Source organism: Trichechus manatus, unplaced genomic scaffold, assembly GCF_000243295.1.
Source record: "Trichechus manatus latirostris isolate Lorelei unplaced genomic scaffold, TriManLat1.0 scaffold00111, whole genome shotgun sequence".
NCBI lineage: Eukaryota > Metazoa > Chordata > Mammalia > Sirenia > Trichechidae > Trichechus > Trichechus manatus.
The window spans coordinates 2,385,077-2,399,860 of record NW_004444047.1 but is presented as its reverse complement, the minus strand read 5'-3'; the positions used below and the strand labels follow the sequence as shown (position 1 = coordinate 2,399,860).

The following is a 14,784-nucleotide window of genomic DNA, read 5'->3' as shown; positions in this document are numbered from 1 at the left end:
TTTTTAATAGGATTATTTGTCTTTTTGTTGTAGAGGTGTTGGATTTTCTTGTAAGGAGCGTGCTTTTGTCTAGATGCTGCGTGAATCTTCTAGTTGACCTGGTGTCGGCAAATTTGTTTTTCAGTTTCTTCTTGCTGTTAGCTGCCGTCATTTGGCCCCCTACTTACAGCGACCCCACACACAAGAGAGCAAAACGCTACCCGGTCCTGCATCGTCCCTGTGATCAGCCGTGGACTGAACTTTTGTGATCTATAGGGTTTTTATCGGCTGGTTTTCGGAAGTACATCGCCAGGCCTTTCTTCCTAGTCTCTCTTAGTCTGGAAGCTCCACTGACAGCTGTTCAGCATCACAGCCACACACGCCTCCACAGACAGGTGGTTGGTGGCTGTGCTTGAGGTGCGCTGGCCGGGGCTCAAACCTGGGTCTCCCGCATGGAAGGCGAGGGAAACCCGGGTCTCCCGCATGGAAGGCGAGGGTCCTACAGCTGAGCCACACTGCCTCGTTTTCTGTGTGGCGAAGCTCCATTTGCTGCTTAAGCTGAAAATGAAACATTGTGAGTGAACCTGGACGCTTCCAGACCAGTGGGGCTGATGACACCCTTTTTCTCTCCTTTGTTCCTAGCAATGGAAGAGTTAATAGTTGAACTCCGTCTCTTTCTGGAACTCCTGGACCACGAGTACCTGACATCCACCGTCAGGGAGAAGAAGGCCGTGATCACCAACATCCTGCTGAGGATCCAGTCCTCCAAAGGTGAGTGCCGTCCGAACCCTTGGTTCTCCCAGCCTCTTTTTGCTCTGCACCATCTTTAGGGCTAATTCTGGCTAAGACGGGTATCTGTCCGTTCATTGTTAAATTATTTGTCAAGCATTCAGCGAAGGCCTGTGCTTCCTGCCGGGCACACGTTCATCTCTAGGTAGGGGAAAAGGCTTTAAGGAGCAAATAGGAGAGTGGGGGTGTCGGGGTCCCCAAGACCATCCCCTTATTCAGAGAATCACTGTAAGGACTGACTCAGGGGACTGATTAAAGCATGTAGTGAGGGGCCCCTGAGGGGGATCCTAGGGGGAAAGACACGCTCTCCCTCCCGTGGGGTCACCAGGGCCCGCTCTCCCCCAGCTACGGAAATGTAGCCCCACAGGTGGACAGTTTCTGCCCAGGGAAACCCACTGGAGACACAGCACCCGGGGTTTAGACTGGAGCCTGGTACTGTCCAACATCTAACTCCCAGGAGGAAAGCGGGCGTTCACCACAGCGTCGGCACAGCGGACCACTCTTACCAGTTAGGGTGGGGGGACTGTCCCCAAATCCAGGTTCCCCGACGCCAGCCCAGGGCAGACCACGCTGACAGGCCCCCGTGCAGACAGCAGCCTCACGCCTGCTGGGGAGCCCTCTCTGCAAGGCGGCTGCGGCAGAAACGCAGGCTGAGCCCTGCTGTAGAGGGCAGCCAGGTGCTAGGAGAATGCTGAGGGGAGAGTCCGGGCCTGTTAGTGGGAGATGGGGGTGCTGGAGGGTGTGGCGGTATCGGCTGAAAGGCTCTGTGGGGGATGTTGTCGTTGTTGGGTGCCAGCAAGTGGATTTGACTCATAGTGACCCCGTGTGACAGAGCAGAACTAACTACCCCATAGGGTTTCCCAGGCAGTAATCTTTACAGGAGCAGATCACCAGGTCTTATTCAATCTGTATTGTTCTTGTTGATGTGTGCCTTCGAGTGGATTTGACTCACAGTGACCCCGTGTGACAGAGTAGAACTGCCCCATAGGGTTTCCCAGGCTGTCATCTTTACAGAAACAGGTCACCAGGTCTTTCTCCCACAGAGCGGCTTTTTGTTAGCAGCCGAGCACTTAACCGTTGTGCCACGGGGGCTCTGCTGTGGGGCATAGGCGGATGGAAAAAACAAAACAAAAACCCAGGCCATTGAGTCGATTCTGACTCATGGCGACCTGATGCATGTCAGTGTAGAATTATGCTCCACAGGATTGTCTTTGCTGTAATTGTTATGGAAGAAGATTGCCAGGCCTTTCTTCTGAGGCACATCTGGGTGGATTTGAACCACCAACCTTTTAGTAAGCAGCCGAGTGTATTAACCATTTGCACCGCCTGGGGACTCCAGGCCATCCTGCAAGGCTCCTGATAATCGGTGGTCATGGTGTGAACCCCAAAGCCGTCTGCCCCTTACCAAATGCGTGACCATGTACAAGTTACTGCACCCCTCTGCCTTAGTCTCTTCATCCGTGAGGAAGGCGAAGGAGGCCCATCTGGCTGGTGGGAATGTCTTCAGGACTGAAGGAGGGAATGTCAGATATTTAAAAGTCGTGCCTGATCCGTTGTAAGAGTTCGGTGAAGATGGCTGTGGGCGTCTGTGCTTGCTTTTATCAGTAGAGATGTGTGTGTTTCTTTTCAGCCTTTTATATAAATTCTTCTCTCCAGCCATGACAGACTCCTGATCTGAACGTAGCACAGATTTTATTTTTTTTTTTTTTTTGGTGGGAAAGATTTTAATTAGAAAATTTTTTTTTTTTAAATATATATGAAACCCTTCGGCCTTTGCTTCTGTGTCAGTTTTGGTGTATTGTGTTTTCTAAGGATTTATTCATTGAAACTAAATTTTTATATATTTTGTCACCAAAGAGAGCCCTGCTGGCCAGTGGTTAAGAGCTTGGCTGCTAACCAACAGGTCAGTGGTTCGAATCCACCGTCGCTCTTAGGGAGAAAGATGTGGCAGTCTGCTTCCGTAAAGACTATAGCTTTGGAAACCCTACGGGGCAGTTCTACTCGGTCCTGTAGGGTCGCTACGAGTAGGAATCGACTGGACGGCGGTGGGTTTGGTTTTGTTTATTGTCACCCAGGTGTTCGGAATGTCCCCCCATGATCGTTTTCATTTCCTTATGGTCTATAATGTGGTCCTCATCACCATTGTTGATGTTGATAATATTTGCTCTTTATCTTTTTTATTGTATCCTGGACATTGTGAGTATCATGGCATAAGACTACCAGTTTTACTGGCCCTTTAAAGAACCCGCTTCTGGCCTTCGCTTCGCTTTGATCTGTTGTGTGTTTTTGTTCTGCTTCATCAATGTTTATCCTCCTGTTCGTTATTCTTTCACCGTCTTTTTTTCATTGTTATAAAACCAGATGACGCCCACTGGCCAGGTCAACGTCTTTCGCGTGCGCCCCACAGTAACACCAGTTACATCAACTTCTCGCGCAGCCATCGCCAATACCCGCGGCCAACTTTTCCATCCCCGTAAACAGAAGCTCAGCGCTTCCCAAACAAGGCTTCTGGGTCCCCGCCCTCCCGCCCCGGTGACCACTAGCAAACTTTGGTCTCTGCGCTTTTGCCTTTTCTGGATAGTTCACGTAAGCGAGGTCTTCCGTTACTTGTCCTTTCGTGAACGACTTCCGTCACACGCGGCAGTTTTGAACCCTCTGGGCCTGACCACGTGCTGCCCTGGGTTCCTTCCTCCCTTCCTCCACCATCTTCGTGCTGGAAGCATCCTGTGGTAATTTCCAGTTCACTGAGTCTTTCTTCAGCCATTTAGTTTTCCGTTACTCCTGTCCACCAGTTCCTTACTTTTGATTGTTGTATTTTTTTAGAGATAGAGTTTCGTTCCTTCTTTTCCTTTCTTTTGTTACTGTTTTCAGTTCTCTGCTGCTGTTCTTGTCTCCTTGCTGCAGTGACAGTCAGGGGCTAGGTCTTTACTGCCTCTGCTCCCGGCTTCTACCACGGTGCTTAAGGAGCTCTGGTGGAGCAACCGTTAAGCGCTTGGCTACTAATGAAAGGTTGGTTGTTTGAACCTACCCCAGTGGCTCTGAGGGAGGGAAAGACCTGGCAATCTGCTCCCATAAAGATGCCAGCCCAGGAAACCCTTTGGGGCAGTTCTGCTCTGTCACATGAGGTCGCTCTGAGTCGGAATTGACTCGACAGCACCCAACAACCATGTATATTTGCTTCTTTCAAATAAGTGAGGTCAAACAGTATTTATTTTTTTCCAGCTGGCTGATTTCTCTCTGCGTGATGTTTTGAAGGCTCATGCATGTTGAGCCCGCTTGCTCTTGGAGCAGCAGTGAGGCCCTGGGGAGGGTGCAGAGCCAGCGTCACCCCTGTGGCTGCTGCTGATTACATTAGCCCCTTGTCTTAGTCATCTAGTGCTGTTCTCACAGACACGCCACAAGTGGATGGCTTTAACAAAGAGTTTATTCTCTCACAGTATAGTAGCCTGCAAGTCCAAATTCAGGACGCCGGCTCCAGGGGAAGGCCTTCTCTCTGTCAGCTCTGGAGGAAGGTCTTTGTCATCAGTCTTCCCTTGGTCTGGGAGTGTCTCAGCACAGGAATCTCAGGTCCAAAGGAGGCGCTCTACTCCCGGCACTGCTTTCTTGATGGTATGAGGTCTCAAAAGATATTGGCGTAAGACACTATCTACTCTTGTAGACCTCATCAGTATAACTGCCGCTAATCCATTTTACTATGTCAAAGAGAGTTTACAACACGTAAGGAAATCACATCAGATTACAAAATGGTACACAATCATACAGTACTGGAAATCATGACCCAACCAAGGTGACTGATGTTTTTAGGGGGCACAATTCAATCCATGACACCCCTTAACCTTTTTTTAGCCTTAGATTTGTCACCTGCAAAATGGAGAGTGACCTTACCGACCTAGGACTGCTGGAAAGGGGTAGCAGAAAATGAGTGTTTGCAGAGTGTCAGCACAGGCCTCAGACAGAGGAGACGCTCACAGCACCCCGTCCTCCCCATCCTCATCCTGGTCTGTGGTTTGCTTCATCCTTACAGGTTTTGAAGGGAAAGATCATGCTCAGAAGCAAGAGCCCACCTCCAGCCTGCCGGCCCCTCCGCAGCTGCCTCTGCCGGAGATCCCTCAGCCCTGGCTGGTGAGTGCCCCCACCGTGCTGGCAGGAATGGCCCGGGCCTGGCGTCCTTCCGCTCCCGGGCATGTGACGGAAGAGCCATTCTGGGGGAATGCACCCTGCAGCTTGCCCAGGGCCCTCCTCTGAGTGTCTTTTTAAGGACCTACGAGCTTCTAGGAGCCCTGGTGGCACAGTGGTGAAGAGCTTGGCTGTTAGCAAGAAGATCGGCTGGTCAACTCCACCAGCCACTCCTCGGAAACCCTATCCGGCAGCTCTACTCTGTCCTATAGGGTTGCTATGAGTTAGAATGGGCTGGGTGACAATGGGTTTGGTTTTTTTTTTTTAATGGCATTCCTAGGTGGTACAACTGCTTAAGCACTTGGCTGCTAATAGAAAGGTTGGGAGTTCAAGTCCACCCAGACAGATCTCGGAAGAAAGGCCTGGTGATTTACTTCTGAAAAATCAGCCATTAAAAACCCAGTGTGGCTTAATTCTACTGTGATGCATGTGGGATTGCCATGAATCAGAATTGACTCCACGGCACCTGGTACCGCTTGCATCCAAAAAAACCTAGTAGATCGCCAGGCCTTTCTTCCTAGGTGCCTCTGGGTGGACCTGAATCACCAACGTTTCTTTTAGGAGCCAAGCATGTGAACCGTTTGCTGGCTGTTTTTTTTTTTTTTTTTAGTTTTACTGTGCTTTAGGTGAAAGTTTACAGAGCAAATTAGTTTCTTATTCAAGAATGCATACAAAAGGAGTTTTGCGATGTTGGTTGCAATCCTTGCGATGTGTCAGCACTCTGTCCCTTTCCACCCTGGGTTCCTCGCGTCCATTCTTTCGGGTTCGCTGTCCCTTGTCCTCTTTGCTTTCAGGCAGGCATTGGCCAGTTGGTCTCCCATGCTTGATTGAACTAAGAAGCGCGTTCCTCATATGTGTTATTGTTTTATGTTGTTGGGAGGTGCTGTCCTGTTGGTTCTGACTCAGGAATCCTACATAAAACAGAGCCAAACACTGCCCAGCCCTGCGCCATCCTCATAATCGTCGTTATGCTTGAGCACGTTGTTGCAGCCACTGTGTCAGTCCATCTCGTTGAGGGTCTTCCTCTTTTTCGCTGACCCTCTACTTTACCAAGCATGATGTCTTTCTCCAGGGACTGGTCCCTCCTGACAACGTGTCCAAAGTATGTGAGACAAAGTCTCACCATCCCTGCTTCTAAGAAGCATTCTGGCTGTACTTCTTCCAAGACAGACTTGTTGGTTCTTCTGGCAGTCCATGGTATATTCAATATTCTTCACCAACACCACATTTCAAAGGCATCAGTTCTTCTTCAGTCTTCCTTATGCATTGTTGAGCTTTCTCTGGCATATGAGGTGATTGTTTCATAGGCATATCTAATCTTTGGCTGAAAGGTGGACTTCAGTTCTGAGTTAGCAGGGTGTCCACAGACCATAGTCTTGGAGTGCCTCCAGTCTCTGTCGGACCAGTAAGTCTGGTCTTTTTTTGTGAGTTTTAATTTTGTCCTACATTTTTCTCCCACTCTGTCTGGGACCCTCTATTGTGATCCCTGTCAGAGCTGTCAGTGGTGGTAGCCGGGCACCGTCTAGTTCTGGGCTCAGGCTGGTGAAAACCGTGGTTCATGTGGTCCTTTAGTCCTTTGGACTGGTATTTTCCTTGTATCTTTGGTTTTCTTCATTCTCCTTTGCTCTGAATGTGATGAGAGCAATAGATGTATCTTAGATGGCCGCCTGCAAGCTTTAAGACCCAAGACTCAGCTACTCACCAAAGTAGGATGCAGAACACTTCCTTTATGAACTGTGTTATGCCAGTTGACCTAGATGTGTCCCAGACCATGGTCCCCAGATCTCAGCCCCAGTAACTTGGTCTCTCAAGGTGTCTGGATGTGTCTAGGGAACTTCTATGACTACCTGTTATTTTTAGAGCAGCACTCTCAAACTTGAATGTTTAATTCAACCACCCAGGGATCTCGTTAAAATGCAGATTCTGATTCATGAGTTCCAAAGGGGTCCTTAGATGCTGCATTTCCAACAAGCTCACTGCAGAAAACATGAAAAAAAACAACAACAAAAAAAACCAACAATAAAAAATTAAATGTCGCTGTTGTTAGGTGCCGTCAAGTCTTCCAACTCATTGCAACCCCGTGTACAACAGGACGAAACACTGCCCGGTCCTGTGCCATCCTCACAATCGTTGTTATGCTTGAGCCCATTGTTGCAGCCGCTGTGTCAGTCCATCTCATTGTGGGTCTTCCTCTTTTCACTGACCCTCTACTTTACCAAGCATGATACCCTTCTCCAGGGACTGGTCCTTCCTGACAACATGTCCAAAGTATGTGAGACAAAATCTCACCATCCTTGCTTCTAAGCAGCATCTGGCTGTCCCTCTTCCAAGAGATGTTGATTCTTCTGACAGTCCATGGTATATTCAATATTCTTCACCAACATTATAATTCAGAGACATCAAGTCTTCTTTGGTCTTCCTTATTCATTGTCCAGCTTTCACATGCGTATGAGGTGATTGAAAATACCATGGCTTGGGCCAGGTGCACCTTAGTTCTCAAAGTGCCAGCATTGCTTTTTAACACTTTAAAGAGGTCTTTTGCAGCAGATTTACCCACTGCGATGTGTTGTGTGATTTCTTGACTGCTACTTCCATGGACGTTGTTCGTGGATGCAGGTAAAATGAAATGCTTGATACTCTCAATATTTTCTCGATTTATTATGATGTTGCTTATTGGTCCAGTTGTGAGGATTTTTGTTTTCTTTATGTTGAGGTGTAATTCCTACTGAAGGCTGTGGTCTTTGATCTTCAGCAGTAACTACTTCAAGTTCTTTTCATTTTCAGCAAGCGAGGGTGTGTCACCTGCATATCGCAGGTTGTTAATGAGTCTTCCTCCAATCCTGATGCCTCGTTCTTCTTCATATAGTCCAGCTTCTTGGATCATTGGCTCAGCATGCAGACTGAAAGGATACAACCCTGAAGCATGCCTTTCTGATTTTAAACGACGCAGTATTCCCTTGTTCTGTTTGAACAAGTGCCTCTTGGTCTATGTGTAGGTTCATACAAGCACAATGAAGTGTTCTGGAATTCCCATTCTTTGCAATGTTATCCATAATTTGTTATGATCCACATACTCGAATGCCTTTGCATAGTCAATAAAACGCAAGTAAACATCTTTCTGGTGTTCTTTACTTTTAGCCAAGGTCTGTCTGACATCACTAATGATATCCCTCGTTCCACATCCTCTTCTGAACCTGGCTTGAATTTCTGGCAGTTCCCTGTCGATGTACTGCTGCAACTACTTTCAAACGATCTTCAGCAGAATTTTACTTGAATGTGATATTAATGATATTGTTGGATAATTTCCACATTATGTTGGATCACTCTCCTTTGGAATGGGCACAGATATGGATCTTTTCTAGTCAGTTGGCCAGGTAGCTGTCTTCCAAATTTCTTGGCATAGACCAGTGAGCACTTCCAGAGTTGCATCCTTTTGTTGAAACATCTCATTTGATATTCCATCAATTCCTGGAGCCTTGTTTTTCACCAATGCCTTCAATGCAGCTTGGACCTCTTCCTTCAGTACCATCGGTTCCTGATCATGTGCTGCCTCCTGAAATGGTTGAACGTTGACCAATTCTTTTTGGTACAATGACTCTGTATTCCTTATATCTTTTGTTGCTTCCTGCATCATTCAATCTTTTGTCCATAGAATCCTTCAAGATTGCAACTTGAGGCTTGAATTTGTTCTTCAGTTCTTTCAGCTTCAAAAATGTCAAGTATCTTCTTCCTTTTAAGTTTTCTAAGTCCAGGTCTTTGCACATTTCATTATAATTCTTTGCTTTGTCTTCTTGAGCTGCCCTTTGAAATCTACTGTTCAGCTCTTGTACTTCATCATTTTTTCCTTTTGCTTTAGCTTCTCTATGTTCAAGAGCAAGTTTTAGGGTCTCTTCTGACATCCATTTTGGTCTTTTCTTTCTTTCCTGTCTTTTTAATAATCTCTTGCTTTCTTCATGTATGACGTCCTTGATGTCATCCCATAACTTGTCTGGTTTTTGGTCATTAGTGTTCAAATCTATTCTGGAAATGGTCTCTAAATTTAGGTAGGATATACTCAAGGTTGTACTTTGGCTCTTGTGGACTTGTTTTAATTTTCTTCAGCTTCAACTTGAGCTTGCATATAAGCAATTGGTCTGTTCCGCAGTCGGCCCCTGGCCTTGTTCTGACTGACGATATTGAGCTTTTCCATCGTCACTTTCCACAGATGTAGTCGATCTGATTCCTGTGTTTTCCATCCAACAAAGTGCAAGTGTATAGTCGCCGTTTCTGTTGTTGAAAAAAAGTATTTGCAATGAAGAAATCGTTGGTCTTGCAAAATTCTATCCTGTCATCTCCGGCATCGTTTCTATCACCAAGGCCATACTTTCCAACTATTGATCCTTCTTCTTTTCCAACTTTCACGTTCCAATCACTAGTAGTTATCAATACTTCTTGATTGCATAGTTGGTCAATTTTAGGTGGCTGAAGTTGGTAAAGATCCTCAATTTCATCATCTTTGGCCTTAGTTGTTGGTGCATAAATTTTTTTTCTAAATTGTTGTAGTTTAAATGAAGTTTACATTTCAAGTTAGTCTCCCATACAAAATTTTATACATACATTGTTATGTGACCCTAATTGCTCACCCCATTCTGTGACAGCACACTCCTCCTTTCTGCCCCTGATTCCCCATGTCCATTCAACCAGCTCCTAACTCTCTCTGCCCTCCCATCTCACCTCTGGACAGAAGCTGTCTCTTTGGTCTCTTGTATCTACTTGAGCTAAGAGGGGTTGGTGCATAAATTTGAATCATAGTCATATTAACTGGTCTTCCTTGTAGGCGCATGGATATTATCCTATCACTGACAGCAATGTATACTTTGGGATAGTTCTTGAAATGTTCTTTTTTGATGATGAATGTGACAATTCCTCTTCAATGTGTCATTTCTGAATAGTAGACCATATGATTGTCTGATTCAAAATGGCTAACACCAGTTCATTTCAGCTCACTAATGCAAAGGGTATCAATCTTTATGCATTCTATTTCATTTTTGACTATTTCTAATTTTCCTAGATTCATACTTTGTATATTCCATATTCTGATTATTAATGGATGTTTGCAGCTGTTTCATCTCGTTTTGAGTCATGCCACATCAGCAAATGAAGGTCCTGAAACCTTGACTCCATCCACGTCATTAAGGTCAACTCTACTTTGAGGAGGCAGCTCGTCCCCTGTCATATTCGGAGTGCCTTCCAACCTGAGGGGCTCATCTTCCAGCACTGTATCAGACAGTGTTCTGCTGCTAGTCATAAGGTTTTCGCTGGCCAGTTCTTTTCAGAAGACTGCCAGGTCCTTGTTCCTCGTCTATCTTAGTCTGGAAGCTCCGCTGAAACCTGTCCGCCATGGGTGACCCTGCTGGTATTTGAACTACCGGTAGCACAGCTTCTAGCATCACAGCAACACACAAGCCCCCACAGTGAGACAAACTGACAGACGAGTGGTGGATTATATTTTTATTTTCATTGTATTTATAGTGCATATATAATATAGAAATATATTTATATTATTTTTCATTTTATGTACTTAATCTTTACAAATTTGAGAGCATACTGAATATACGATTTTTATATACTTCTTAATATTGTATATTATGTACTTTTCCTTCTTTATAAACTTCTTTTTAATTATTGTTTTCTTTTTTAAGTCATCCTATCCGTTGTAGACACCTTTATGACTTGATTCTGTCTTTATGTTTTTCATTTTCTCATTTGCTATTTTTACATGTAATGCAAAATTACAGTCTGGAAGTATATAACTCAACAATATTAGTCCTGTTTGCTTCTACATCTAATTCCTCACTTTTCAATTCTCGTTATCTGACATTTCGCATTTATGACAATAGCAAAAAATCTACCATGTGACTATTTTGTGCGTTAACAACGTACATCGGGCAGCAACAAACGCCGAGGTGGGAGATGAGCGTGACATTGGCTGTGATGGTTAAGGTTGGGCGTCAGCGTGGCCGGGCCGTGATTCCCGGTGGCTTGGCAGCTATGTAATGATGTAATGATGTAATCTGGAAGCCAGGTAATGAGGTAATTTGTCAGTTACGTAATGATGTCATCATCCTCTATTTTGTGATCAGATGTGGTCATCCTCCATTTTTGCCTAATGCTGATTTTCACGTAATGACCTTGTCTTTGGAACTGAACCCTGTCGACAAGCGAGGAGTGGGTATACATGGTTTGTCAGGAGTTTAGTATCTCCTGGTTTACTTTTATTTTGCTGTCTAAGCTGGTCTTAGGAACCCTGGTGTTACAGTGGTTAAGCACTCAGCTGCTAACCAAAAGGGTGGTGGTTCAAACCCACGTGTGGCTCCATGGGAGAAAGGTGAGGCAGCCTGCTTTTGTAAAGATTATCCTAGAAAACCCTATGGGGCAGTCCTCCTCTGACCTCGAGGGTCACTATGAATCTGAATTGACTCGATGGCCATGGGTGTTTGAGCTGGTCTTGAACCTGTGGCTCTCCTAAGGTGTGTCTGAGTACCTCACGTCTCGTGTTCCATCGTCACAGCTCATATCAGGAAGGGGGTTAGACGCTGAAGGTGCGAATGGAAGCCTCTAGAAGCAGCCAGAAGAGCAGCAGTGGTTGGACGGCTCTGAGTGCCTGTCTTCACCTAGAGCTGCATGAAGCGCTGTCACACCCGGCATGGGTGCACGGCGGGTCCCGGCGAGCCGGGCCAGGCGGAGTGGATTCCATCTGACTGCAGTTTCAGGCGGTCTTCACCTAGAGATTCCTCCCCAAATGCAATGTATTGCTCATTTGTTCATGCGTTTGTTCGTTTGTTCATCATTTGTCTGTCTCATTCGTTCATTCATTCCATCGTTTGTTCATTGGTTCATCCATCCATCCATTCATTCATTTTTCTGTCATTGAATTATTTGTTCATTCATTCATTTGTCCATTCATTCACTCATTCATTCATTCACTCATTCATTAACTCACAGGTTCATTCATTCTCTCTCTCTCTTCCTCTCTCCCTGGGCTAATGCTCCGCCCCTGCTCTTGGCTGCAAAACCGCTGTGGCAAGCTGCCCTGGTTTAAGGCATTTGAGAAGTCATCTTAGCTGATGTAATCGGAACTGGTGGTTGCTTAATCAAAAATGTTGGGAAATGTAAGAAATTTTCAAAAAGCTGTACACTTTAAACACATTAAGTCTATAACTCTTGAGGGGCAGCCTGGTCACCGGGGAATCTCTCCCCACTGGCGCCTCACCCTCGGGCACCGGCAGGGTTTTGCCCCAGCCTGTGGGCCCTGCTGTCACTTGTAGAAATGACTGCGTTTGTGAGCTGGGCCCTGGCTGGTCTTCCCTGAGGAGGGGCTGCTCGTTGGATCCTGCTTGTCTTTTCTGCATGCTCTGTACCATGATCCTCCGTTCATAGTTACCAGCTGTCTGTCGCTTCCTTAAAGTGGATCTAAGCCTTAGACAACCCTTGATGAGGCAATCTGGGTTCAGAATCCCGAGAACTTTATGCTGCCGTGTTCCGGCTAGTTGACTTGCCCACACCTGAATAACTTTTTTTTCCCCAGCTTATCTTTTCTAAACCTAAAGCCACTCGGGGTCACCGGCCCTTTTTACACACTTTTTTTCATGGCTTTGTGTGATGGTCAATCACATTCATTAAATGAGTCTAGTCATACACGGAAGAACGTAAAGAACAAATGTGACTTTGTGGACGCACCTCAGCTGGTGGCCTCTTGGAGACGCTGGAGAGAGGAATCTGTTGACCTGCTCAGATTTCCCGGGCGTGAGTCAGGGTTTTTATAGAGGGCTTGAAGAACAGCTGCTGATTCAATGAGTCAGTCCGTGGAGACTGGCTGAGATAACTGTACTGTGTTTTTTGGATAGTTTTCAGCTAATATGTTATAAAGCAAGTAAATCAGTAAATCAAGTTTTGCCTTTTGGTTAATGGGCTGTGGTCCCATAGTAGGGTAGAGATGGGAGTCTTTGGGTGGTGCAAATGGTTTACGCACTTGGTTGCTAACTGAAAGGTTGGAGGTTCTAGTCCACCCAGAGGTGCCTTGGAAGAAAGGCCTGGCAATCTTCTTCTGAAAAACCAGCCGTTGAAAACCCTATGAAGCGCAGCTCTACTCCGACACACATGGGGTCGTCATGAGTTGGAGTCAGCTCAACAGCAACTGGCTTTTTTCCCTTTTTCTTTTTACCCCTGCCTTGCTGGAGAGTAGGATCTGGGTGGGTGATTTGCAGATGAAGCTGGGATACTCGTGGGGGTTAAACTGTGCTGGCCGCGTGGGCCCTGCGGGAAGGTTTGGAATCCATCCTCCAAGCAAGGTGAACTGCTGGAGCTTGTTTTACTGTGCTGTTCATGATGCTCCAGCTAGGTGTGACTTCTTGTTCATTTGAATCACTATCACACTTCTTGTTCTTTAGCCTCTTTTATGGCACATATTGACTTGAATACTGTGTTTTATTAGTTATGTATATTACAGCCTCTTTAAGAAATAAGAGTGTTCTCTTTATACCCCCTTTAAAAGTTCTTAACAGTGCTTGATGCAGTGATTAACTACCTCTGGACAGTCCCTTAATTACACTAAATTTTAAGTTCCAGACAATGGGTCTGTTTCTTATTCTTCTGTGTATGTCTCACATCACACCACATGTAAAGATACTGATGAGCTCTCAAGGTCTGCTAGCTTGCCCAAAAGTCCCCTTTGTAACGTCAGTGACGCCTTTATAAAGGAAGGCAGTGTTTGGATACTGCTCGGTGACCCTGAGTTCTCAGCAGCCCGGGGCGTCCCTGGGGGCGCTGACTCCTTCCTTCGCTGGGGTTGATCTGTCTTTTGAAGTGCGGAGGGTGTCAGCGTGGGTGTCTTGTGGAAACGGAGCGCTTCCCCTGGACCTCTGAAGTCATGACTGTGGCACGCAGTGCAGTCGGGCAGTCAGACCGAGCCCTTGCTTTTCCAGGGACGACAAGAACAGGCCAAGATGTCCACACGCCTAATAAAACGTTTCTGGGAAGCCCGGTGCTTTCCACAAGGTTTCTGTTTTCATTTAGTACCTGTCAAACCGGGCGACCTTTGTCTGCAGCAAGCGCTGAGCGAGCGTGGGGAGAAGCCAGCGGGTCCCTTGGAAATGGGCTCCATCTGTGTAGACGGCCACCGTGGCTGCTGCCCAGCCCCAGCGCGGCCATGTCACGCAGGGCTCATCCAAACGAGCCCCTGGGTGTTTTGTTTCCTTCCTCTTCCCTTCTGTTTCAGAACAACTCGACTCTCAGGCAGGAGTAGCTCAGCTCCTTATGAAGAAAAAAGAGCCAAGAAGACTCCTTTTGGGGGATAGCAAGATGGGTATGAACCCCAGTCAAGACATTTCCTAAAAATATTTTTATTCAGTAAGTCAGCAGCTCCGGGTTGCGTGGTGTTAGGGGGATAATCCACCATGGGCCGTGGAGTCGACCCTGACTCCTGGTGACTCCATGTGTGTCAGAGAAGAACTGTGCTCCACGGAGTTGTTGTTTTTTTTTTAATTGTACTTTAGGTGAAGGTTTACAGAACAAATAGTTTCTCGTTAAACAGTCAGTACACATATTGTTTTATGACATTGGTTAACAACCCCACGACATGTCAACCCTCTCCCTTCTCGACTTTTTTTTTGGTGAAAATACACATAGCCAAAGATACACCATTTAAAAAATTTCTACATGCACAGTTCAGTGACATCAATTACGTTCTTCCAGTTGTGCTGCTATTCTCACTTTAGATGAGGGTTTGCAGAACAAAATAGTTTCTCATTGAACAGTACACGTTATCCTATGACAATGGTTAACAACCCCACTACATGTCAA

At 46.1% G+C, this 14,784-nt stretch overlaps 1 protein-coding gene across 1 annotated transcript in view; it reads left to right on the top strand.

The window, feature by feature from the left end:
• The first annotated feature begins 623 nt into the window (after window positions 1–623).
• Window positions 624–14,784, top strand: part of AFAP1 (actin filament associated protein 1) — a 133,534-nt gene continuing 119,373 nt past the window's right edge. The window contains exons 1-2 of the mRNA XM_004383550.1: window positions 624–750; window positions 4,793–4,890. Coding sequence (XP_004383607.1) covers window positions 624–750; window positions 4,793–4,890 — 225 coding nt within the window. The remainder of the gene's footprint in view (window positions 751–4,792; window positions 4,891–14,784) is intronic.